Source organism: Ischnura elegans, chromosome 5, assembly GCF_921293095.1.
Source record: "Ischnura elegans chromosome 5, ioIscEleg1.1, whole genome shotgun sequence".
Classification (NCBI taxonomy): Eukaryota; Metazoa; Arthropoda; class Insecta; order Odonata; family Coenagrionidae; genus Ischnura; species Ischnura elegans.
This window is the reverse complement of record NC_060250.1, coordinates 8,084,226-8,111,438: the sequence shown is the minus strand read 5'-3', so window position 1 is coordinate 8,111,438 and position 27,213 is coordinate 8,084,226. Positions and strand designations below refer to the sequence as shown.

The following is a 27,213-nucleotide window of genomic DNA, read 5'->3' as shown; positions in this document are numbered from 1 at the left end:
GGTCCCGTTATCATTGCGTTTCTTTTGTATAACGAGGTATCCTTGTGCCCCCCCAAGAACAAAATCCTGGATACAGCCTTATTTGTGTCCCCCCCCAGAAAGATATCCTGGATCCGCCCCTGGGAATTCACATCCCCATTTGGCATTTTAAATAAATTTTTATTCATCAGCAAAGTCTCAAACTATTTCTTTGCCATTCAATTTACCTATTAACTGATAAAATAAATATTTTAGCACACTACATGGTATAGTTTGATTATAAAAGTGAATAAACTTTCTTTGTGAATAAACTCCTTTTCAGCCATCTGTAATTCACTGTAGCATTGAGGGAGATAAGAGTTGAGTAGATCCCTTCTAGCTTTAATGAATCCTCCATTATCCAAGCTGGATACTAATGTCTCCAGCTTTTGACGAAATGCATCTGAAAGCAAAAAATGTAGAAGACAATAAAGAACTTGCAAGGTTTTCTGGGCTTGTATCAATAATTCAAACAAATGAGAAAAATGTTTTACTCTCGCGGCTTGCTAATATTGCACAATCTTCCGTCATGAATGATAATATATCAATCTTGGAAATGGTATGAAAAATCTCCACGTTTGATATAATTTCCAGAGAGTAGAATGTTGGGGATCTAATGAGCATCTCAAAGATGTGACGTCTGTCAAAGATAATTTCAAGAGATACAATAATTTCAACCACTCAGGTAAGATTATGGAATTACCACCTTACATATGTTATTATACTATTGAAATCATGCCATTCTTACCCAGGTGGGAGAACTAAGTGTATAGTTCTCCTGTTCACTATGTCAAACTGCATCTCCGGATGATCAGCATTACCTCTGTCCCACGTAAACCTTTCAATCCCTAAGTATGTTGAATTTTTCAAAGACTGAGGCTGATGAGTCATTGTAGGGTGTCCATAGAATGTTTCAATGTCCTCAAATGTTTTAAAACTATTCTCTTTTGAACCCTGGAGTTTATTAGTTAGCAGATAAGTATTTATCTGTGGTTCCATATCCAGCACATTGTACAAGATGTTCTTCTTTCCCAAGAATGTTTGGTGAGATGAATCCAAGGGCAAAGGGTCAGACACTCGTCTTTGTTCATCAAAACAAATTAGACTTGTGCATTCCACACCTTTTTTGATCGTTTCTCCAAATCTATACAACTTAATGTCATACTCTTCACACTCCCACTCACTTTCACCTGAATCATCATCACCACCATCCTCATCCACATTTATTTCCACCATGAAATCATCTTTAGCGAGAAATGAACGATCACAGAGAAAATATCTCTCATTGTCACCATCAAGTTCATAAACGATATCACCACAGCAGTCTATCCATTGATCAAAATATTTTTCACTAGAATGAAATGGCTCATTAAATGGCTCAACTTTGCTTTTCTTTCTCTGAGACGTATTCGTATCACAAATGCGACGAGATGAACTGTAATTTAAATATTCTTCATCGCTTCCTTCGCATGCATTCAACATAAGATCAAAAGCTCTACTGTAGTTGTCTTCGAGGTTTGTTGGCGTAGGGAGCATAAATAATCCCAATATAAGGTCAATTTCTTCTGCAGAATCCAGGTCTGATTGCAATAGCTAAGAATTCAGAGTAAACACTACAAAACAAAATTATGATTATTATTATTTTATTTGCCCAGCAATCTAGTACAAAATGGTGCATGATGCAAATATGTACAAGACATAGTGGTGATACATACTTTATCTTGATTGCCAATGACTTTGGAGAAAGAATGACATTCTTCAATCCTTTCTCATCACAAACCCTTGATATCACTGAGTTATATGCCATGCACACAATGCCATCACTTATTAAATGCATAAAACTCATGATAATAATACAGTCCATGGAAATACTACCAATTACGCAATTAATGTTAAAATTCACTGCATTAAGTTCTGCTATAAAAGAATATTTGATTAGCAAACGTAGATTCATAGGTGAGTTATTGCATATACGTACATGCAACATTACTATTGAGTTAGCACAAACATATGAGAACTTTTCCTCCTAGCCCAATACTTACTTCTAAAGATGTGCGAATAGTGTCCGCAAATACTCGAATACTAGAAAGTATTCGATATTCGAGGTCTCGAATAGTTATGCGAAAAGTACCACCTCGAATACCTAGAATACTTTGAATTTTGCGTCATACACTGTCACACGCACGTCGTTGGTGGTTGACTCGGAAAATGTAGCGAACTTCAGTCGTTTAGTGCACGCAGTGCCGTTTTAGGCAAGTTGACGAACTAGATCAAATTCGCGGGTTAGAGCGGTGAAAAGAGTTCGACATGGGGAACCGAAATTGATCGGGTGAAAAAATCCGAAAATACCCAGTAATACCCGAAAATACCCTTCAGTGCCGTGGGATAGTAACTTCGTCACACAATTCCCAAAATCCTCTACCCCCTCCATCCATCAGCCCTCGACCCCCACTCAGAAGCTTTCATCCTCTTCGAAATCAAACAAAAGGCCCCAGCTCGCGCAAGGTTCGTATTACGAAGACCATAAAGCAAAAGCTTCAAAAGAAAATATCAAGTTACAGGAAAATAATGGAATCGTGTTTCACCCTTCCCTCTTTCTCCCCCACTGACCATTTTCCCACATTCATCCAGTGCAGTGGGATAGCAACATTGCCGCATTTCCCACAATCCCCATCCATTCAGCGTTTGCCTCACCCTCTGTGACGATATCCTCGATATCCTCTTCTCCGAAATCAAACACAAGGTCCCAGCTCGCGCAGGGATCGTATTACGAAGACCTTAGCTTCGAAAAAAATATCAAGTTACACGAGAATAATAAAAATGTGTTTCACACCCTCCCCCCTTTTCTCACCCTATGACCTTTTTCTGCCTACCTGCTTCGAAGTTCCCCATTTCTGGAGGTCAACTGCTGCATGAGTCATCTACTAGCCCAAAAGGTGTCCAACAATGACTTTCGGCAATTGATATTACACCTTTATTGGATTGAAATAGTAGTAATGAGCGCGTAATTTAAAAAGGAATAAGACCAAACACAACGTATTTCTGACTTCATTTAAGCATTTTATGCAAGAAAATAAATGTCGGAAAGACGAAGAAATACGACGGAGACTTAGCATTCTGGCACAACTCGATATTCTCACAGCTGAGCTTCTCGGAAGTTGATGCAGTATCTTTTTCGGAAAACATATATCGAGTTACAATTTATTTTATGGTATTTTATGAGTTATGCTATAAATCTCTATTGTCACAGTCACAGACGGTGGGATATTTTCTTAGGATACTTGGTTTCTCCCGACCACCAATTCGAATTCATCTTCTAATCTCGTGAGAATTTCCAAAGATGGACTGAAAATAATTGAAGAAAATCCGGTGGAGAATCGCGCGCATTTAGAAAAAAAGGCCTAAGATTGTCTGCTAGCACTTAACAGCAGGAGTGGGAGTAAAGCGAGCTACCTGTTGAAAATAAGTAGTTGGATGAAGCTGAGCATCAGCTGGGCGTGCCGCTGAAATGGCGTTTGGTAGATAAGAATGTATACATCAGACAGAATTCCATCGTAGGGGTGTAAATGCCGAGATGGCATGACATCATTTTTTCACGAGGTGGTGTATCCCCTTAGGATATTTGAGAGAGATATTAGTTGAATCAACTATATGCCCAAATTGTTTCCATAAAATTAAAATATTCCATTAATCAGCTAAATTCCTGTTTTTAAAGGAAATCACAATTACTCGCCAAAATCTTGGATTTCGTGCTGCATAGGCAACCTAGTCAAACATTCCTGCATTCATTGTTTAGTATTCGAGGTATTCGAATATTCGAGCAATGATTTACTATTCGAATTCGATATTCGAGTTCGAGAAATCTGCTATTCGACCCATCTCTACTTACTTCGCATCATCTTACTCTGCTTTAAAAGGATACAAATATAGCTTTTCTCTTCTCCTGCAAACTCAGAACACAGTTCACTCTCTTCATCAATATCATCCAAATCTTCAGTTTCCCTTAAATTTTTCGGAGCAAGTAGCCGACTGTAATCAGGTTTCTGATAGTGGGACTTAAAAAGTGAAGGCTTATGGACCAATATGATGCCTCTAGGGTTTGATCACGCATTAGGTAGTTAGTTCTACATTATATTCAATTCCATTGCTATATTGAGACTGACAATACACTTAAAGCTACTTTAAAAATACCTGCAGGGTGTACTTACTCCATCAAAGACAAAAGTGAGTTAAATGAGATCCACTTTCCTGAATCCATCATCATTGGCCCCATGTTGACAGGGTTCTTTGCAGATGATTTACCTTTACCTGAAAATGGTTAGTAATGAGTCTCATGGACACAGTATTGGATAAACTGGACTTAGTCCATGCACTGGCTGACACCAATATTGCATGGTATGCATTAAGGAACAAAGGCTATCTTTGGAGATCAACTAATGGTATATTGCAGACTCGTTTAGGGGGCTCCACCCTCTGAAAACCCACATAGACGGATGTTCTGTCCATCTTTGCCACATCGTGTCAGGGTTTTAGAGTTCTGAATATTTCCCATGAGGAAATTGATGGGAACTTCCGTTTTCCATTATTTACCGAGTAAGATTTTACATTGACAATAACCATGAGAAATTTCAAGTCTAAACTTCATTTGGAAATATTTGTAACAATTTTGCGTGAGGGGTTGCGTACCTTGCATACAATAGGAGATGCATAGTCACTGGGGATGGGACGTTCAAATAGTCGAATCACGGAATACCTCGAACAATGAGCTTTTTACACTATTTGGTAATCAATGACACAAAGTTATCAATTATTCAAATTTCAAATACACCACGCAGATCGTTCGCGATTCAATTTAAACCCATTGACAATGGATGGGGCTTACATGAGGGTTTGCATATTTGGTTTGCACATTTGGTGCACATTCAAATATTTAATAATATTTTTATGAAAACTTATCATAGAAAATAAGGATTAAAATATGTACAATCCAGATGACTCCACAAGAACAAGACTTAAAAATGTATGTATGCCTTCAAATGCACACGCGAAGGCTGTTCCTTTTCTAACTCCCTTTTGTATGATCAAATTTACATTTTACATTTTCTAATTTTAAAGTTACTGCCGATTTTACATTTAATTTTAGGTTTTCAAAGAATGCAATAAAGCATACTAATAATATAACAAGCAATATGCATGTAAGGAAGAACAATAGCATTGCGGTACAAGTTTGATGTATTCGTGAGTGACAGTTGTATCAGAATTTGGGAGCCAAATTTGAAGTAGAGAGCCTTGCAAATTGTTCAGCATTTTTTATTTCAATTTTCATTTGTATTCGATATATAGTGAAAAATGCATATTCAGTAATGCAGTTTTCAATATTCAAGAGAGGTATTCCAAAAAAAATTGAGTATTCATATTCGATATTTGAATTTGAGAAAAATGCTCTTAGACCCAACTGTGGTATTCACCTATCGAAGTCTCCGGAAAATTTCAGTTTGAAACTTCAACTTTGGCTGGTTTAAGAAGAACTATCTTTGGGTGTAGATAAATAATTGGAACATCGTATGAATTGCACATCTACTAAGCATTAAAAAACTAATAACATTTAAGAAATGTTCAATAGCTTTGTGGACAGAGCCGGAATGTACCAAATGCGGAATGTACCAAAAATCCTGTATTTCTGTCATTTTAAATTTTTTTTGGATGGATGGAGGGGGAAAGTTGTGGAATATTCCCCCACATTGCTTTCAGTCCCCTGCCCTGCCAAACATTATCAGCTTTGTGGCTCTCCCGGAAGTGGCCAGGAGTTTGTATACATCAGAAACTCTAGTGGATTTGAGGCTCAACACGACGGGCACATAGTTTGAATCTTCGCTAGGAGATGGAACTACCATCGGGAGAAGCTCAGTGCTGTAGAATAATAAATACATCCCACATTTTCCAAAATCCCCCACATCCCATCAGTCCTCAATCCACTCCTCTAATGTTTCCCTTCCCTCCGTAGCCCCCTAACAAGCCTCGGCCACCCCGGATCATTGCTCGCTCCAACCTTCTTCGAAGCTCCCAGTTTCTCTCTCAAGACCAAAAGGATGAGTCACCTATTGGGCTCAAGAGAGTCTAATCATGACTTCCCACAAATGATGAGGTACATATCTTGGTTGGATTGAAATATTCGTATTATGCACAAAATTCAAAAGACAAATTGCATCAAACACGGTATTTTTGACATTTTTTTTTAAGCATTTTAAGCATGGAAGTAGTTTCCCTGTAAAAAATTAAAAATCGAAGTTGAATGGGGAGGTTAGAGCCTGGAGTTTCCCTGTGAAACATTAAAAATGGAAGAGGAATGGGGAGTGGGAATGGTTGGAGCCTGGAGTTTTATAGCCAGAGAAAATTTCACTGATGTCTAAAATTTTCAAGGTACCTGAGAACGATGGGAAGTGGTTATTCTTTCGAATAGCTTCTCCCCCTCTCCTTCTTGCCAGCTCCCCTCTTTTCACGCAACCTGCCTTCCTGGCCCCAAATTTTTGAAACATGCTGATAGCGTGAGTGACGTATGTACCGTGATCTTCGTTGCCAACCTATAACTTTACACAATTAGTGTTTTATCTCCAAATGATATGTATCAAGAATAGGAATGTGTACCAAAAACAAAAAAAGAATGAGTCCAAATATGTCACATTTCCAAAATACATAATTTAACTTTGTTAATAATGGTTCTGTCACTTTTACTTATCGATTTATCAATGGATCACGAGTTTCTACATTACACCGTACCATAAAAGTGATGAGAAGTGTTCACTACAGCATCTTAATTTTGCTTGAATTAGCATAATAGTATTAATATGATTTCCACTGTTATATCCAATGATGAAATTAATAAGGATTACATGCAATAATTAGAAAAAGTAGGTATGTGTGCATTACGTTGCATAGTACACGTTTGTACACATATAATTGTGCATCTTATATTTTCGATTGACTTCCATATACATATAACGGTTTAGAAATTGAAACATAATATTGACATTTTGTAAAGTGCTCCCGATTTTGTTATCTATAAATCCTGCCTTCCAAAACTACTTCTGTCTGATTATTTGACCATATGTTCCACTACTGGCATTTAGAATTCCTTTTGCAGGAGAAAAAATTACTAATGGGTCTTCATTTCAGGATAAGTGCTTTCACTTTGCATTAATGAGAATAGTACAAATCTTTTGGGTACCCCGTGCAAAGTAGAAAAAATAAAAATAATAACAACATTTTGCATATTTTGGACGATACACTAACATAAACATTGGCAAACTAATTTTCAGGGGAACTGTCCTCCCCTGTTTCCCCCCTCCTGTTCAACCATGGAAGACCTTCGCACAAGGCTCACCTCTTGTTGTCCGCTGCTTCCCCTAATTTCTGTCATGGACTAGGCCCACCTATGCAGTAGGCTACTGACTGTGAGTGCCGACCCACTTCTCCCAAATGAGCCATTTTGGCGACCATTAGGTCAACGCCCTGCAGGAGAAAAGAGGCAGTCTCCGCACCCATCGCTCTCAGGAGGGCCAAGTGGCATGGTGTCTAATTAAAGTTACCTTGTAACGGGAGAATTCCCATTTTCAAGCTTTATTTGGTACAATATTTGCTAAGCAGTAAAAACTCCAATAACTTCCAAAGCACTGCATAGAACAAGTGACTGTACGTTGTAGTTGCGCACACAGGTACAATGTTATATGTGCCAAGGATGATATAAGCCATGAAAAAATCATTTAGCTTTGCTTGGATTCGAACCTGACCGGCGATCAGGATATCCAGGTTTAGATTTCAGCTGGACCAAATGATTTTTTCATGGGGAATTTCATCCTTAGTGTATATTCTAATATCTTAGCATCGGATAGCCATGACTATAATTTTGCATCAGGCATTTTACCATATGAGTAAGGCTCCTAGATTTTCGGTAACGCGAATTTTAATATGATTTCATGTATCGTTTCAGTTTTTATGCAAAAGTTGGTATTTTAGGCTTGAATAACGACTTTTTTCTTAATTTGAAATTCGATTATTTCCCAGCGCATCATTTCAACACACCCCTGATTTAAGTTTATTTATATCCGATTGTGTTTAGTTATGCGTGCTTCTTTCACGGCCTTTCTTGACCGATTGGCAACAGCTGTAATTGATACTAAGCGATTTTGTTGAACCTTATACCTTCCCTCGGCACCCAGGTGAGTGCTATCAAAAAGGAGCCCACGACATGAAAAATTTTGGTCAAAATGTAAGTTATGCATTACTTATGGTAAGGACATAGCTACCCTGCAATCGGTTTGAAAACACAGTCATGATTGGGCGTGATTCGTACTTGGACTCTTTTTAATCATGGCTACGGCTTTATACATCAAACGAAGGAAAGGAATTTTAAAATGCTGAAAACCTAGAGTTACTGTTCATACCAGGGCGAGTGAATTCATCTCAGAAGGATTTTATGTGAAAGACAAAATATTACTGTGTAAGTTTTGGGATAAGAGATTTGAATCTGAAAGATATGGCACTTTATTAAAGCACATCAATTGCGATACACGTAAGCGTGCGAAAGAAAGGGGAGCCCCAAAATGACAGCTATCATTTGAACAGACAGTTACTCAGTCAAAGAAAGTGAAGGAGGTGAAAGAGGAGTTTGTTGCCCCTACTGTTGAAGCGTTTTTAAATGCTGGAATTAGTGTAGAGAAGCTTGATAATCCAAAAATTCGGGAAAGGCTCTCGAAGTATATATGTACATGAAGGGTAGGGGGTTTTGCCATCTGGCAATCGTATTCATCAAGCACACATTCTGATTATAGGGAAAAAGATGAAGGAAGAGCTTAAATATTGTGTTATTGGTCTAAATTAGTGCAATGAAACTGAAAACAAATTTCAGTACTATTTGGTCAATTTTTGCTCTATTCTTCCTCACAAACACAAGTAATCAAGTAATGTATTCACAGGGCACCTTTTCTTGCTCAGTCTATACTATTAATGCTTGAACCATTGATATATGTACCTTGAACCATTTCCTTCATTTAGTTTTATCAGAAATATTGTACTGCTGAAATTGTATTTAATGTTATGTAAAATGCTTGAAAAAAGTGTAAGCAAATGTGAAATGTGCACCAAAAATAATAAAACACCTGAAAATGTGCAAAACATTTAACATTATAATAACACTGCCAAGATTTTCTATAACACTGAAATCACATAGTTTTAAAAGAATTATAGCAAAAAATAAAACCACTTTCACGGATCTTTACTTACAAATAGCAGACACCCTTGAAGCACATTCCGCTTCAGCTTGAACAGTGGATGCATTCAGTACAGTAAACGTAGGAGAAATGTAAAAGCAGGTGAAGCATCACATCAAAATTACAATGAGGACTGAACCCAGAAATTTACCACATTGCAAACGTGAACGCCACAAAAAAATTACATCGAAATTGTAGAACACCTCATGTAAATTCAGGAGATCCAGGTTCAGATCCAGGCAAATGATACATATTTACTCATTGGAATTATGTATCACATTTTGTGTGCACCTATGGATGACCTCATTAAGGCAAGCCACTAGCTGATATACATTTATTTCCTTGAATAATGGTTGACCTCCAAATTCATGATACAACACTCAGCTGAAGATCGGTGAAAGGGTTTACCTGACTTTTTACCACCACCAACAGGACTCTTATCTTTCTTTCCCTTGGGCCCTTTCTTTCCACCTTTCTTCTTTGAATCATTCTTGTCAACTTCCTCAGGGGGAGAGGGGGCCACTTCTGCCACTGGAGCCTGATGAGAAAAATATTACTGTCTTAAAATTATTATGGAGGCTTCTGCGGTGAGTTAATTGGTGATTGTTTTTCGGGATCATTCCGCGTTGACTCATATTTTTCGGGCGATAGTTTGGGGCGCATTCCAGCAAATCCCGTCTTTGGGTCCCGAAAACGAAGACAGGAGCTGGAATGCGCCCGAAACTGTCGTCCGGAAAATATGAGCCAATGGGAAATGAACCCAAAAAACAATCACCAATATTACTGTCTAATTAGCTTTAAAATTTTATTACTGGATCTAAGTAACGTTCATGCATGGAGTCAAAACAAGAGCTTAATCTGAGCAACTGCACGGCAGTACATTCCTTGCATAGGTCATCCACCAATCATCATGTATATGTTGTCAGCAGAATTAACAGAAAGGAAGCAGATGAAGTCAAATATCTGGGATTTCTGATAACCTCAGACCTATTGTGGAGGATACATCTGAGAAATATTATAGGAAGAATTATAGGAAACCACCCTATTGTGACACAAGACCTGTGATGACTTCCATAGGTGTTTTGTTAGGACTCTTAAGAGTGCTGCTCTTGGACATAGATCAACTGGTCTTAAACTGTTTAATAAAATGCCTTCAGAATTGAAAAGGATTGATTGTTATAGGACTTTTGCAAAAAAATTGAAAGTGTTTTTGCAAAACTAATTGTTTTACTCCGTGAATGAATTTATGCTGTGATCCCAATTTATTACATCCTTATACGTACTGACTTGTCCTATGGATTTAAAATGTCTCTTGGATTTAATAAATAAGTAAATTGAGGACAATATGTAATTTAAAATCAGCATTGAACATTTAATCTAGCTTAATTTAGGTGAAAACAGTTCACAATCTGATGAGCTAATGCACACGGAAAAGAGAAAAGAGGAAAATATCTTACGGATGCCGTATCTTCCTTCATCCCAAAAAAGTGGCTGTAGGCTTTAACGTATGACTCTGGAATACATTTCTGTTCACCTGAAAAAAAGGATTCTGATTGAAAAATAACATGGAGAAATCACTAGTATTTGATATTACAAAAACAACTGTGATAAATGAGAGAGACAAGAGATTATGAGAGGGGACAAAAAATACAATGGGAAATATATATTTATGTATAAATATTAAATAACTCTTTTAATAAACTTTTCAAATTTTGCTGCCCAATTCTGGGCTGGCCCACAGATGTGTGAGGCATGTACTCAATCTCACTTCAATAACATCGTGCCTTGTACATATGTCATAATTTTTATCCAAAGGCAAAAAAAAATCCTTTCAAGATCGCCCTACAAACAAATAAGCCAATTGTGTAGTAATGCAAAAGAAAGACAAGATGTACACTACTACATAAGAGTAAGTGATCATATATCAATAAGAAATGCTATAAAAATAGAGACACTACATGAATACAAAGTCACCCAGACTCACCAAAAGGAAATTTGGAAAACAGTAATAAATTTTATACTACTGTACATTTACCAGTCTTCTGTTTTAACAAAGTTCTTAAATGTATTTATGGGTGTTGCAAAAATAAGTTCAAATCACAATTTGTGTTGCTATCCCTCATTCCATGAAATATACTCAAGAAAAAAATGTAGTTGTTCCTTAAAACTGGTATTGAGAACGAAGAAGTGCTTCAGAATGAAACTATTGGATCTCTGAGAGAGACAATTAGTGGGGGTGTGCAAGTACTCGAAAATTAGAGTTGAGTCATTGGTACTCAATGGGAATAATCGGAGTGAACTTCTGCGTCGCTCATACTTTACTGCATGATACTTTCATACCCTACTCTACTTTCTTAACTTGAACTCTGGGAGAATACATACAATTTGTTTAGATTTCTAGGAATTAACATGTAACTTTTCAGCTTTAGTGGACAATGCCGGTTTTTCCCTGTTTGATGTCACAAATAGGGCCACCTTGAATCTTGCCTTTTTGAATATTACTTATGTCCGATGTTAATTTTCGTTTATTCCTTTTCTGCATTTCGCTCCCTTCTTGAACTAACAAAAACAAGAGTATTGCTAAGGTTGATTAAACAAAGTGAGAATTTAAGAAAAAAATTGGTTCTATATCCAAAGCTAAGTTCTATAGTTCTTTTGCATTGCCCAATTACATTCCATGAAGGTTCAAGATCCTTACAAAATCGTTGGCATAATTTTTAATAAAAATTCCTAGTTCTCAAATATAGAAATTATTTTGAGAAAATACTTGTCCAGCCGCACGAGTAGCGAAAGACAATTTTCTGCGTGCAATAGTATTGTAACATGGAGATGTCAAAAACCTGCTACCTAATCATTGTGGAATAATTGACTTTTCTGCATGAGAATTTGAAAGGATCAAATATCACATGATTCATTTTCGTATGTAATCTTTATTACAATGGTGCAAATGCTTTCATTCAGGACTCTTTCTTTCAGTTTGGATACATTTATAAATTAAAGTGACAATATACTACTAGAGATTAGTTCATTTCAATTGTACTTATGGAACTGAACATTTATTTTCATTCATCTCCTAATTCTGGCACAATTACCATCAAAATTCTCATTACCTTTTCCTTTTTATATCAGGCTAAGAATTCAGAATAGAAAATTTGCAAGGGAATTGGAAAAATGGGAATAAGTTGTCGGATATAATGTCATATTGCCAGGTCCACAAATAACCAAACTCGACTCGACTCGATACTCGCGTGTAGTTTTCAACTCGACTCGAGATCAAATAGCACTACTCGCACATTCCTAACAATTAGGGATAGCAGAGTTGGGTATTTAATATGGTTCTTTAAAATTCAAAATATAAAAAATAATGGCATTAGTGCATGATCTAATGATAACAATCGATCTTCAATGACCTGCACATCAGCCGAAATTCAGGAAATCCGTGAAACTAGGGCTCTTATAATTAAATAATATTTTGAGGAATCACAATAAACTGTATCAACAATCTTAATAGGTATACAATTAACTGTAATCACAAAATAATTACCAAGTTTTGATTTTTGAAGGTTTTTCTTCCTCATGTAATCATCATTCTCATTCATTTCACTGCTATCGTTTTTCTCTTTATATGCTTGGAAAAGGACTGGAAAATTAATTGCTTTTAACCTTGCATCAGCTGGGGTAATTTTCATTTCTTGAGACTGATCCTTCTTTGGAAAAATTTGCTGAACAACTTCACTTGCATCATATTTCTACAAATATAAATGAATACAGACTCCTTTGATGCAACAATCAGGTCTAAGTTTGAGATTGGCGATAAAATTTATTGTGGATATACAGGAGACACTCACAAACCCTTGCCTTGAACTTGAAAGAGCGAGCTTATAGTGACATGAGCAATACCACACTCATTGCAGTATAACAGATGCATCAGTTTATCAAGAATGATCATCATAAGAAAAGGTTTTCCAAAATGGATATAGGAAATTTAAAGGAAAAAACTATTTCTCGTGTGTAAATAATGATAATACCGACAAATGCAATGTGCGCTACACTGAAAGATACCCATCTTGGGCATATATAGGTGACAAAAATTAAATAATACTACAACATTACCGAAGTAAATATAAACTCATAATTATAGTGCATGTGAAGTATTTCATGATAAAGAATTGGGATATTTAAATGTCTCTGAAAAATGTACATTCTTAGATTCATTAAATTTCATTCACTCATTATTACATTAAATAACATTCATGCACACTTTGTTGTTATGTAACATAAATATTTCTGTTACTTAAATTAGTTATTCAATTCTAGTATTTTAATCTGTTTAAACATAAATTGAATATGCATGTATGTAATAAGCTTAATTCCCAATAAAAGGGAGTGTACAATATGCAATACTCAGTAATATAAAATTAAAATTTCTCCACTGATGACAGATTGAAATAATGCATGCTAAATACATTTATGAGAGTACTGCTAAATTTTCTGTGAAATAATTCAATTGCCAAATCAGACACAAGAAGGCAACAAATGGAAATGTTACGTAAAAGAAAACATCTAAACAAAATCATTAGCCATCTATTAATGTGTTTTATAATTTCATTCAACGCCTACCTCACTCCAGTAGCTCAAAACACCGACTACTTCTGTTCGTTTTGGTACTTTCTTCGGCAATTCTGGAACCTCAGCCTTCTGCTTTGCACTTTTAACTTTCTTTGGCGATTTCTCCTTTTTCTTTTCCTTTTTTGAACTTTCAGGAGGTTTCTGGACTGCAGGGGGTTCTTCTTCCTTGACTGGTAACTCTTCCTCTTCCTCAAGAAGGCAACTGATCATCTTCCATAATTTAAAATTATCAAATTCCCTGAAATAGCACGAACAAAAATAAGTTGCGTATTCAAACTAATGAGAGAGAAAACAGCTATATCCTGCGTCTAGAATTTCCTTACCTAGTGTCACAGTTAATGTGGCAAAAATTTTTTGTGAGCTCCCACTGAACAGCATGTTAAATATGACTTACTGTCTTGGATACAATAGGGTAGTTTCCTCCATCAAAGACAACGAAAGACCTTGATTGCGATTCGTTACCCACCATTAGTATATTCATAATATACAAATTATTTGGTTTTAGAAATACCGGTTCAGACAAATGGCAATGGTCAATTTTATCCTCATTTGAAAAAGGCCAGATTGGCGCTCATGCGATGCCACTCCACGTGACGTCACAGGGACCTAGTTTCTATACGAGTAGATAGGAGTTTTTACATCGTCTGAGATTACCAATGCATGCATGAGGCACAGAGCTCAGGAAAACATGTCTTAATAATCACCTATTAAAACTGGCTAAGGTCGGAAAGTTTTCTTCGTTTGATAAGGTATTAATAATCCTTATTTAAGCCAAGCGCTACCAGTTAGCAGGGTACTCTGCTACCTGCTAGCATCCTGCGTCGTATCAGCACTCAAAGCCTCGCCCCAAGGTCACCTCACTTGCGGCAGCGGGAACCAGAATGACGTCACATGGAGTTTTCCCAGCATTCATACTTAGCTGTCATGTTTTTGCGCACTTGAAAATTTTCACTTTTCATTTAATCACGAAAAATAGATATCATCATTTAAAAATCTAAAAGCGTGAAATACGTACTCAGGAGTAATAATCTTTCGAATTAGGCAATAAAAGAATTATAGGAAACCACCCTATTACGCTGAATTTACAGTCAACAACAAGTTAAAATATTGATTAAATAGCTATATCACACCATGGAAACTTTATGATACTTTCTTATCTTGGCTATGGCTTCAAAAAGGGATGAGATAAAATGAGGTAGGGCTTCTTGTAGTTTGAAGCCCCACCTCTAGGCACCACCACCTGGCTGAGGTCACACTCTAAGGTCCCTAGCAAGGTCACTCAGAGTACAGAAAGTGTCAGAAAGATTTCACAGAGAGAGACTCATGAACATCGTGAGAGAGAGGACTTCCTTCGGGGTGCGATGACTGGCAGTGCATAGAAACTCTTACCAGACTGAATCACTCACCATCGAATAAAGAGAATGGGGTCCGAATACTTTATTAAATTAATTGAAGAGAAGTTAATCCTACTTACTTATATGACCTACTTCATGTAACAATATGGTCACTTCAAGGCATCTCAGCGTATTGGTCATATTTGTTGATGACCTCCCTCTCCAGCTTAAATGTATAGGCCATCCAAATGTACGAAATTATTCTTCGTTAAAACTTTTGCAGTTACTCGTCATGCTATTGGCATAGCCCAAAAGTTTTTTTTTAACATGAAAAAATCATTCCTACCCAGAATATTGCAATCTTCTATGAAGAATATTGAGCAAAACGAGCATTTTTCACAGTTTCCAAGACTTCTGAGGTTTTAAATTTTAACTGCTTATTTTCTCTGAGGTTTGACCACTTTTTAATTTTATTGGGTATTTTTTGGCTAAAATTTCAGTTTTAGAGATGGGTCGAATAGCAGATTTCTCGAATTCGAATATTAAATCATAGCTCGAATATTCGAATACCTCGAATTTCGAATACCTCGAATTTCGAATACCTCGAATACTAAATGATGAATGCTGGAATGTTTGACTCGGTTGCCTATGCAGCAGGCAACACAAGATTTTGGGGAGTAATTTTGATTTCCTTAAAATGATTCGAACAGGAATTTAGCTGATTAATGAATAATTTAATTTTATGGAAACAATTGGGCATATAATTAATTCAACTAACATCGCTTTACCCCCACTCCTGCTGCCAAGTGCTAGCTGACAATCTGAGGCATTTTGCAAAATACAAGCTCTTTTCCACCGGATTTTCTTCAATTATTTTCAGTCCATCTTTGGGAGTTCTCACGAGATAAGAAGATTAATTGGAATTGCTATCAGGGAGAAACCAAATATTCTGAGAAAATATCCTTTTGTCTGTGACTGTAACAATAAAGATTTATAGCACCACTCATAAATTGTAACTTGATATATGTTTTCGGAAAAAAATACCGCATCAACTTCCGAGAAGCTCTGCTGCTCATATCGAGTTTCGCCAGAATGCTAAGTCTCCGTCATATTTTGACATTTATTTCTTTGCGTAAAATGCTTAAAGAAACTCAGAAATACATCGTGTTTGGTCTTATTCTTTTTGAAATTACGCGCACATTACTAATATTTCAATTCAATAAAGGTGTAACATCAATTGACGAAAGTCATTCTTAGACACCCTTTGTGCTAATAGATGACTCATGCAGCGGTTGACCTCCACAGAAATGGGGAACTTCGAAGCTGGTAGGAAAAAAAAAGGTTAGTGGGGGAGGAAAGGGAGGGCCCGAAACACGTTTCTATTGTTCTCGCGTATTTTTTCGAAGCTAAGGTCTTCGTAATATGATCCCTGCGCGAGCTGTGACCTTTTTTTTATTTTGAAGAAGAGGAAAGCCTCAGAGGGGGGGCTAGTGCTGAATGGAGAGGGATACCGGACCTTGGGAAATGCGCTAATGTAAGTATCCCACGGTACTCACACAGCAGTTGACCTCCAGAAATGGGGAACTTCGAAGCAGGTAGCCAGAAAAAGGTCAGTGGGTGAGAAATGGGGGGAGGGCGTGAAACACGTTTTTATTGTTCTTGTAACTCGATATTTTTTTCGAAGCAGGGGTCTTCGTAATGCGATCCCTGCGCGAGCTGGGACCTTTTGTTTGATTTCGGAGAAGAGGAAAGCGTCAGAGTGGTTGAGGCGAGTGCTGAATGGAGGGGGATAGAGGATCGTGGGAAATGCCCTAAGGTTGCTATCCCACGGCACTGAGTTTCTCCCGGTGGGGGGAATCGGGGATTTTCGGATTTTTTCACCCGACTATTTTCGGTTCCCCTCGTCGAACACTTTTCACCGCTAAAATCCACGAATTTGATGCAATTCGTCAACTTGCGTAAAACGGCGCTGCGAGCACTAAATGACTACAGTTCTCTACATTTTTCCGAGTCACTACCAACGACGTGCGTGCGACAGTGTATGACGCGAAATTCAAAGTATTCGAGGTATTCGAGGTATTCGAGGCGGTACTTTTCGCATAACTATTCGAAATCTCGAATATCGAATACTTTCTAGTATTCGAGGTATTCGAGTATTCGCGGATACTATTCGCACATCTCTATTCAGTTTATAATTTAAAACATTCTAAGGGATTAAGAATTTATTTCATTATTAAATTAAATTTCAAAGCTTAAATTATTTAAACATAATTATATTGATACATTTATGTATACTGTACTACATACATACATATATATTACAGAGATGGGTTGGTTCCGGTACCCAGTTGTCGGTACTTCCTGTTCTTGGCCTGAGGAACCGGTATTGAAAACTGACCGCATGAAGTCAATGCTTTGGAACCGGCTCAGAACGGTGGCAAGGATTTGGAATTTGGTGCCAAAATCCAAAATGGTCTGCAGCCATTGACATGAAATTCAGGCGGCTTTCAGACGAGACGACTCTCTGCAATGCCGTGTGCCGTGCCATGAGCGGCGGCCAGCGGAAAATCGTTCCGTCTGAAAGTGGTCTCACAATTGAATCATGAATTTACACAATAATTCTTCAACATACGAACACTGCTTGCAGTACCAAGAGTTTGTTTGTCAGTTGATAAACCTATGGAAGGCATTGAAGAGTGTAGTTATCCTGCAGAATGCAACACCGCATTACAATTTTGCATTAGCTCATGGCCGCTCAGATCATGCATGGTGTCACTGTGCTGGCGTGTTGAGCCAGGGGCGCAGCCAGGAATCAAGGCTAGAGGGGGTTTAGGTGCAACTACACCTGGGTGTGTGGGGGTTTGGTATACCCACCAGGATAAGCAGTTGGTGCAAGATTAGTAAATTGCAGAATTACAATGTAAATGGTTGAAAATGGTGAGTTTTACGGCTTCTGAGGGATATTTTATTAATCCTTACACTATTCTATTTGTAATATCAATCTAATAAAGTAAAATGGATTAAACTTAAAAATTTCTCTGAGCTCTGGGGGGGTTTTATCCTCACTGTGCCACAATGTTGAGCAGTTTATTGTTTAGGTTATAAGAACTGTGACAGCGAAGTATGCAAATAAGTTGTCACTTAAAGTAATAATTCCAGCTAAATCACAGGACAAAGAATATATTTTGAACTGACGCACAAGCCATAGCAAATTAACAGATGATGTCATCAGAAGTTGGGGGAGATTCACTATTGATCCAGGTGCTATGCAGTGTGTAAATTGTGCTCCAAGCATATTCCGTGGGGCCCTTCAAAATCAACATCGACCACTACTGTTTTCAGTGAACGCTTGTTCAGTACTGCAGGCAATATTTCCGCCAAAAAAGAATAGATTAGACCCAGATAGAGTAAAGCGTTGGATTTAAAAAAATCAAAACCTGGAGAAAGAACCAGTGGCTACCTCATGTAATGTGACATATTAGTCAATCATACATTCTTTCACCTTTTCCCTGCTATACATGCATAAATGTGTGTGGACGTTACCTGACCCGGGAGACAACGGCCGTATATTTACGTATGAGATTTTCCTGGCCAGGAGAACGGAAGCCGTACATACATATATGTTTTCTAGCTCTCCCCCTTTTAGGACGATCGTGGGTTTACGTCGTCTTTGTCTCGGGACCCAAGGCTTTGGGGTTTAGGATTTACCCTCGGAATCCAGGGGCAGGTACCCGGACCCCTCGTCTTTTATAATCCCTCTTAGCGGTATACCACTTATAAGGGACAGCGGTCATACCATTGTTTATACAGCCAGTTTTCGAAATAAATATTTGTTCATTTCTCAAGAAACATAAACTAAGAATTGAATTATTTTTCTTTTGAGCAGCGTTTACAATTTTTAAAGAAAATTCTACGATAAATATTGACTTATATCTCGATTTCAGTGTAATTATCATATTATGATTGATATGTAATGCTTACCCGAAGTTGTTTTTTAAATATTTTTTTTCCTTAATTTGTTGAATTTTATTCAAATATTTTTCTGAAATACTTCCTATAAAGTTTGTTTCCATTTTGTTGTTCCACCATTTCCCACCACAAAATAATATCAAATCTCCAATATGTATCTGTTGATCCGTTTTCAATCTCTTCGCATGATTCCAGCCACAGCAAACAGAGATTAAAAAACACTGGTGGTACACTGCCAATTTCTCACGACGAATACAGTAAATTTATCACTCACAGAATGAAAACGTCAAACGTCTGAACCCAAGAACGACTGAGACAGAAGTGAAGGGAAACTTTATAATCAAAAAGAATTGTGGGTATGTGAACGAGGATGAACTTTACCCATTCTGAGAAATACGTTTCTATACTGATGGGTGGAATTCCAGAGAAGCTCTTCATGAGTTATTTCAACCCGTGGTGGAGCGTATTCTCCAAACAAAATGAGGGATTTTAAAAATTCCGAAAAAAACATAATTATACTGATGGATGCATTATCAGAGAAGCTTCACAGGTGTTCTGAATTCCCGTGTGGAGCGTACTTTCCAAGGGATACCAAGGTTGCCCTGTGACAGACAAAGAGCTTTTCTTGCGAGGATTTTTTTTTACCTCGAGTAATGCATTTCGAAGAAATAGTTAATGAGATTTTTGGAAGGGTTTGAATTCGATAAGAAAAATTTTTGGAGCATATATTCGGCATTGAAATGATTGATGCATTAAATCCGTTAACATTGACCTTAGAACTTCATTTAAAATTTGACAATGCTCAGAAATAAATGAGGAATACAATTCAAAGTCTGCAATTTACGTGCAAGCAACAATTATCCAAGTGCCAAATATATATAAGCAATCCATTAGTTGACCATGAACCAATGCCACAGGTATGGTCGTAAACCTGGAAAGGAGGGAGCACATCAACCCACCGAGTCCGAGATAATGCGGAGTCCCCGCTGTGAGGGGGCGAAAAAGGTTGGAGCTCAGAGGGTATAATAATCTGCTAGACCCTTCTTAACGAATGCCCTCCAAAAATGCTCCATACCACGAGAAAGAAAAGTCTCTTGGGGCTCAGTACAGCAGTCATGCTAAGACGAAAACTCCGCCGTCTGGAAAGGGTTTACAGCGTGTTATTAAAACTTTTTTACTCGGCAAATAAAATTATGGAGACGATCCTAGTTTTAGTGAAGTTTTTTTACAGAGCTTTCCCAGTAATTAACTTCTTTAGTGAAATTATTTTCATTCACTTCTTGTGGTAGTTCATTTGAATTTGCCATTAATTCAGATAAAAGAGTTCCTTCTTAGAACCAAATATTGAGAACCGAGAACCGATGGGGGAGAACAGGAATGGTACAGAGAACAAAAAAAAAAAAAAAATTCTACCCATCTCAGCCAGAATGACTAGCTTGGCTAAATTTAAGAGCGTGATTCACTCATGGCTAGCCTTTAATGCATTGTATTCTGTTGGTGAATTTTTTAAACATAACACTTTTGACATTTTATAGTAATATACACAGCCAATACACTGTGATTGTTTGCAATTTTTCTTGTACAGGCATCCCCCGAGTTACGTATGTCTCGACTTACGTAAATCCGTACTTACGTAAGCGATAACCGTATTTCAAATGATTACGTTAATTTTCCCAAATCCACGCGATCGGTCAACTCTGGGAATAATATTACGCATTTTGATTGGCAATGCTCGAGATGCAACTCCCAGACTATATTAATGTTTATCGATTTTGTATCTAATAACGTAAGAATACGCGGTAGAGTTCATGAATATCACAGTGAATTGAATGAAACTTCACCGAGAATTTACCGCGCATTTCTCCGCTGACAATTTCACCGTGCCGATCGCAATCTCTGAAGCACTAACGCAAAGGTTCGACTTACGTAAATTTCGACTTACGCAGAGTCTGCCGGAACGCATCTCTTACGTAACTCGGGGGATGCCTGTATATCATTGAAGAATTGAATTTTTTTCTGATGAGGTCTGTGTATCTTCTGAATAATTTTGACCAATAAAACATTGTTATTATTATTATTGTTGTTCCCTGGTTAGAAATAGTTACTTGGCAGGTACATATACATAATTACATATCTATAATTTTCTTATGTAGTTATATAATTATAAACTTCTTATTGTTTCTTATCTACCAATTCACAATGAAAACTTACATATTGGTTAATTCTTCGCATATCCATCCAGTCAAACAAGTAATTGGATGGAAACCACTTGTGTTTTCAAATTTATTCCATGTATGAGAAGCAATTTTCAATAGAGCCTTAGAAATCAACATAGGCCAAAGCTCTCCATTTATAGTACTTGCTGGTAGTAGCATTTTACCCTTTGAATCAAATGGCAGGGTATCATCGACAATAATTTTTCTCCAACAGCCCTGGGAAGAATGCAATTAATTTACAAAATAGAGATATCAGGAAATCAGGCATAAATATCAGGGGTAAGACATAATACCCAATGGGACAAAAATTGAGAACTAATGATTGAAAACGAAGACAAAGGGAAGAAATGGAAGGAATATCTGGGAGATTTGTACAAAGGAGGCATCCTAAGAACGAATGCTATCGAAAACGAGAAGGAAGTGGATGAGGATGATGTGGGAGCCCCAATTTTAAGATCAGAATTTGATGTGACTGTAAGAGACCTTCGGATAAATAAAGCATCTGGAATCGATGATATTCCTGTAAAACTAATAAAACAATGCAGGAGAGAAGACATAGAACCAGCTTTATAAAATCATTAGTGAAATGCATTCGACTGGTGAGATACCAAAGGACTTTGAGAGGAACATTAAAATCTGAATTCCTAAGAGGAAATGAGTGGAGAACTGCGAAGATTTTAGGATCATTAGCAGTCCCATGCTGGGCCGCCAGGACCTATCCCGGTGTACCCACCAGCATGGAAATTTTTGGCACCCTCCTGTTCCGAAACTTAACAGTCACAATACCAGCATTGAGCAGTTGACTTGCTTTCAATGATGTATCATTGAACACACTTGCGCCGACTCCATGGGGTCTGAGGGGGCCCGAGCCCCCTCAAAAATTTGTTATGGGTGTGAGGAAAAAATGTGTCAGGCTTGTCAATTTTCCCCGGAGCGTCCAGATATCAAGTTTCGTGTTATCAGGGTTCTAATGTTGATCATATGACTCTTCTAAAATGCTTAAAAAACTTAAAACTCACTACTTATAAAATTTCCCAGGGCAAGATCCCCGGTTTGGGCCCCCCCAATATTTCTTGTAAGTCGGCTTCCCTGATTGAACAGCATAATTAACACCAACTTGAGTAAACAAAACAATACTTCAAATTAATATAATTTATTCTGGATCATTCTGGTAGTCTTACCCCTGCATACTGCTGGTGACCTCTGGCCATGGCCATCCACGGCCCTAAGAAGGGGTCCAGCACAGGCCTGACCATAAGACTGACTACACATGGGTCGAAGATACTGAAAAGGATCATCTATAGAAGAGTAGAAGAGTATTTGGATGAGGACCAATTTGGATTCAGAAAAAACAAAGGCACAAGGGAAGCAATATTGGCCCTTAGACAGCTCATAAAGAAGAGAATGGAAAAGAACAAGCCAACACTCATTGCGTTCGTAGACTTAGAGAAGGTATTTGACAATGTGGATCAGAACTCAAAGCTTGGAATCCTAAAAGAAATTGGGGTTCTTTACAATGACAGAAGAATCATCCACAGTTTAAACAAAAACAAATGTAGCAGTGATAAAATCAGGGCCCAGCTATGAAGAAGCAAGAATTAGAGTGAGACAAGGTTGTGCTTAGTCACCCGTAATTTTCAATGTTAACATCGAGGAAGTCATAAATGAAATCAAAGAAAAGGCCTCGAGAGTGAATGTCTTTGGAGAAAAAATCAGCATGTTAAGATTTGCCGATGACATAGCCGTCATAGCAGAAACAGATAAGGGCTTGAAAAATATTCTGATTAGTATGGGTAGGGTAATGGGTAAATATCAGCTGAAAATAAACACAAAGAAAACCAAGATGAGGCAGAAAAGAAGAAGTGAAGACCAACATTAAAATAGGGAACCAAACGCTGGTAGAAGTGGATGAATTCTGCTATTAGGGAAGCAAGATAACATAGTGATGGGAGAAGCAAGAAAGAAATTATCAACAGAATAGCCCACGCAAAGAGAGCATTCCACCAAAAGATAGACCTGCTTACAGCCGGAAACTTAAATATGAGAGAGTAAAAAACAATTTATAAGAACCTACATCTGGAGTATGCTCCTATACGGAAGTGAGGCATGGACAATGACCACAGCGGACAGAGCAAAGGCAGAGATCTTCGAAATGTAGTGCTACAGAAGAATGATGAGGATGAAATGGATCGACCAAGTTAGTAATGGGGAAGTGCTATGAAGAGTAGGAGAGAAGAGAAGCCTCATGAAAACCTTAATAAGAAGACGGAACAACCTTATAGGCCACATCTTGAGACATGATAGCCTGATGAAGACAATCATCGAGGGACAAGTGGATGACAAGAACAGAAAAGGAAGAACTCAAACAAAATATATGGAACTGGTAAAGAAGGATGTGAAAGAGAAGAAATATGTAGGTGCGAAAAGATTAGCTGATAGGAGACTGAGTGGAGAGCTGCGTCAAACCAATCCTAGGATTGTTGACCAGTGATCCAGTGATGATGATGATGATGATGACTGTGAAAGCAAGGTAGCACAAATTAGTGACTCCACAGAAGGAGCAGAGCATGTCACATTTAATGATTTGGGACTCCCCCTCCCTTCAAGCACGACTAGCTCTTTGTGCAGCGTAACTCCATGTGCCTCTGTACCTTTTCCCCCCCCCGAGTACTTTGTGTTGTTGGCAGTTCAGTTCACTCTGAACACATTTTTTCCAAACCTGTATTGTCGCTGAGAGGTCAATTAAACTTTCCGGAAACAAAGTTCCTCAAGTTTTATTCATTGGAAATTTTAAAGAAAATTTTTACGGAAAAGGAAGAACTCAAACAAAATATATGGAACAGGTAAAGAAGGATGTGAAAGAGAAGAAATATGTAGGTGTGAAAAGATTAGCTGATAGAATAATTGAGAGGAGACCTGCCTCATACCAATCTTAGGACTGTTGATCAGTGATGATGATGATCAGGAAATATTTTCTGTACGCAGGGATCCAAATGGGAGGAAAGCATGGTGCTCCAGTGGTACCTTGATACAACATTTTTGAGGGATGTAACAAAAATAATATCTACTGTACAACCTTCTAACAGAATCTTATGTCACAGGAAAGCCAAATTGCACGGACAATGCTCTCCATTGAGAAGAAGAGGGTCTCCACGATGCAAGGGTTCAGGGGTGGTTCACAAATTTGGTAGCAGGAAGGAGCCACATGCGGACTTTTTTGCCAAAGAGTTAGTACATACAATATTTCCATACATATCATAGACAGAGGAAGACTGAAGACACAGTGAAGGAATTGCATAAAATAAAGAGATGTGGTATAAAGGAATGATCCGAAGGCAAGGAACAGAGTGAGATCAAGGAATAAATGCTGGGACATTGACCATCAATTATGAGGGAAAAGCTGAAGACAAAGAAGAATAAAATGATGCGACTGATTATTAATCCATAATATTATGGCATTGTAAGTAAAAGAAAAGGTGGATTTGGATGGAATTTCTGAGGAATTAATATTTAAATTAAAAGGTTTTTTTTCCGAAAGAGGTGAGCAATTGAGGTCATGGCGAGTTGAGGACATGGGGGTGGGGTGGATAACCCTGCCATCATGTACATCCATGATAGAAACAAATAATTAATTTTACCAGATAATATAGTCGCACAACATATTTTCCACTAGGATTGATGAGTGGTTTATGTTGAGTGTCACCAGCCTTGCAGAGAGAGTAAACATGATGCCATGGCCTCCACGGAATCCCTCCATTTGGGGTATGCTGTGCATTGGCTCCTTCGATAGTGAAAGTACCATCGTCGACCAGTTTTTGTACCATTGTGATTGATGATATCACCCATCTCATGCACTGCAATTACAAGCAATATTTACAAATGTCATCACACCCGACTCCAACGCTCTCATTTAAAATAAATTTGAAACAGGATAATTTTCTTGTACATTACCTTGCTGTCAAGAAGGTGCTTGTTGGCAGATACAATATCAATGCATGGGGCAGCATCATCATACAGAACACATGCACTTTGGAAGGCTTCATGCGGTCTCTTCCAACAATCTAATATCCGCATTTGAGAAAGTGGGAGTAAAACAACTTCAGGGTCGTGAAAGAAGTCCAGTGAGGTCAACTGCAAATAATATAAGAGCACAACTTATCATCATGAATGCCAAATGCTTAGCCGATAGCCATTTAAAACGCAGTTGACAGCAATCAAGTCATTATAATAATAATGGCATAAACATTTTATTCTAAAAATGGGTGAGTTTGTTTTCAACTTAAGTTTAAACATGCGAGGAATATTAACATTAAACACGTTTCAAAATAAAGAATAATTTTAATGTCAATATATGCTTCCTATAATTTTAAAAATGTTGCTGCTATGGCAAACAATGGTCACCAAAAATGTTATAAATATTTCTAGGGATGGTCGGATCGGATATCTCAGATCCAAATATCCGTGGATATTGCCCTTCATCGGATACATCGGATCCAAAGTCGCGGAAGACATCGGATCTGGATCTGAAATTTTAAATAATAGCTTCAGTGAAAACAACGCCCCATAAGGGTGGAAAGAGTTCCAATTCTCTCTTCGAATGTGCTGTCGCATGCGATTCTTGTCCTACTCATGAACCATTTTGTTTGAAAGATCTCGCAGAGGTTACGTAGGAGAACTTGTGCCGTGGAGAATAAAAAAGGCGAAATACGACTGAGACATAGTGTGACTCTTCCAAGAGATTGAGCAATCATCGGGGGAATCTCAGTGTCAGGAATTTGGAAATGCATTTTGATCCAAAAATATTCGATCCGAAAGATCCGGCTCCGAAAATCAAGGATCCGATCCGAATCTGAAAAAAAATCCTAGATCCGTCCATCCCTAAATATTTCTTTATATTTCTCAGTTATACATATACTTGAGAATACATAGTGTTGTTGGATCCAAATCGTCGGCACTCAATAACATAATGCCAGAGTCAGTGGCTTGTGAAGGGGGAGTTATAGGCTAATTAATAGATATACTATACTATATATATACTTCGAAATGTTCCTCGACGAGGTAAATAACATAAAAATATCCCAGGTTGGGAAGAAGCACAGGACACAAAAAGAAAAAAAAACACTAACAGAACTAAATTTTCAGTGGTATACATCCACCTCTATATATACTTAGTGCATTATCAGTTTTTTTTTAGTTTCAGAACTATAGTCAGAACATTATCGCAGTTTTCATATTCATATGTATAGTATATATGTTATTACTCTTAATTGTTCTCACAAATATATTATGTGAGATCTAACAAAATGGTAACTTCCCAGATAAGCCCCAGTATATTATGAGTTGAGGTGCTCTAATCAATATAGTGGAACATTTCCATTATCTATTATTTGCTATTTCATTCATCTGTACATCCAGTATAAATCACTTTGATGCAATCCCTTCACCAACTATTCATCCCTTACTTCAACACTAATATTAATCCAACATTGGAGACCACGGGTTTACGTTTTTTTTATCTACCGCTTCTTCATTTCTCCAATCCTCGTTATTCAGCTCATAATCACTCCACTCTGGCCAGTTCCGAGGAAAAATGAACACTGTGTCTGCCTCATCACTGTCTCCGGATGCTTCTTCGTGATATTTAAAGGTGGTAAAAGCGTCATATTCCTTAACATTATCGCCATCTTTTTCATTGGCGGACTTTGTCCTGCTTTTAAAATTCAAAGCTCCGGTCGATTTTCTTGTTTTGGCTGACAATGACTTTCTCCGGTCTACACTCAT

At 37.6% G+C, this 27,213-nt stretch overlaps 1 protein-coding gene across 1 annotated transcript; it reads right to left on the bottom strand.

The window, feature by feature from the left end:
• Nucleotides 1–230: 230 nt before the first annotated feature.
• LOC124159609 lies at nt 231–27,213 on the bottom strand. The gene is made up of 13 exons (XM_046535533.1): nt 26,953–27,213; nt 25,384–25,563; nt 25,071–25,286; nt 21,428–21,648; nt 13,905–14,151; nt 12,829–13,033; nt 10,742–10,818; nt 9,693–9,822; nt 4,227–4,326; nt 3,941–4,110; nt 767–1,598; nt 513–658; nt 231–421 (listed from the first exon to the last, which is right to left on the bottom strand). Exons 1-13 carry the CDS (start codon nt 27,211–27,213, stop codon nt 231–233), a joined length of 2,976 nt encoding a protein of 991 aa, XP_046391489.1.

What these genes read in the sequence shown, in the direction of transcription:
- LOC124159609 (XM_046535533.1), bottom strand. Translation starts at nt 27,213, where the DNA reads ATGAGTGTAGACCGGAGAAAGTCATTGTCAGCCAAAACAAGAAAATCG. An exon ending in CCTTCAAAAATCAAAACTTG is followed by an intron (nt 10,819 to 12,828) that starts GTAATTATTTTG and finishes CCTTTTTTTCAG; the next exon opens with GTGAACAGAAATGTATTCCA. An exon ending in TGGTGGTGGTAAAAAGTCAG is followed by an intron (nt 4,327 to 9,692) that starts GTAAACCCTTTC and finishes AACCATTTTCAG; the next exon opens with GTAAAGGTAAATCATCTGCA.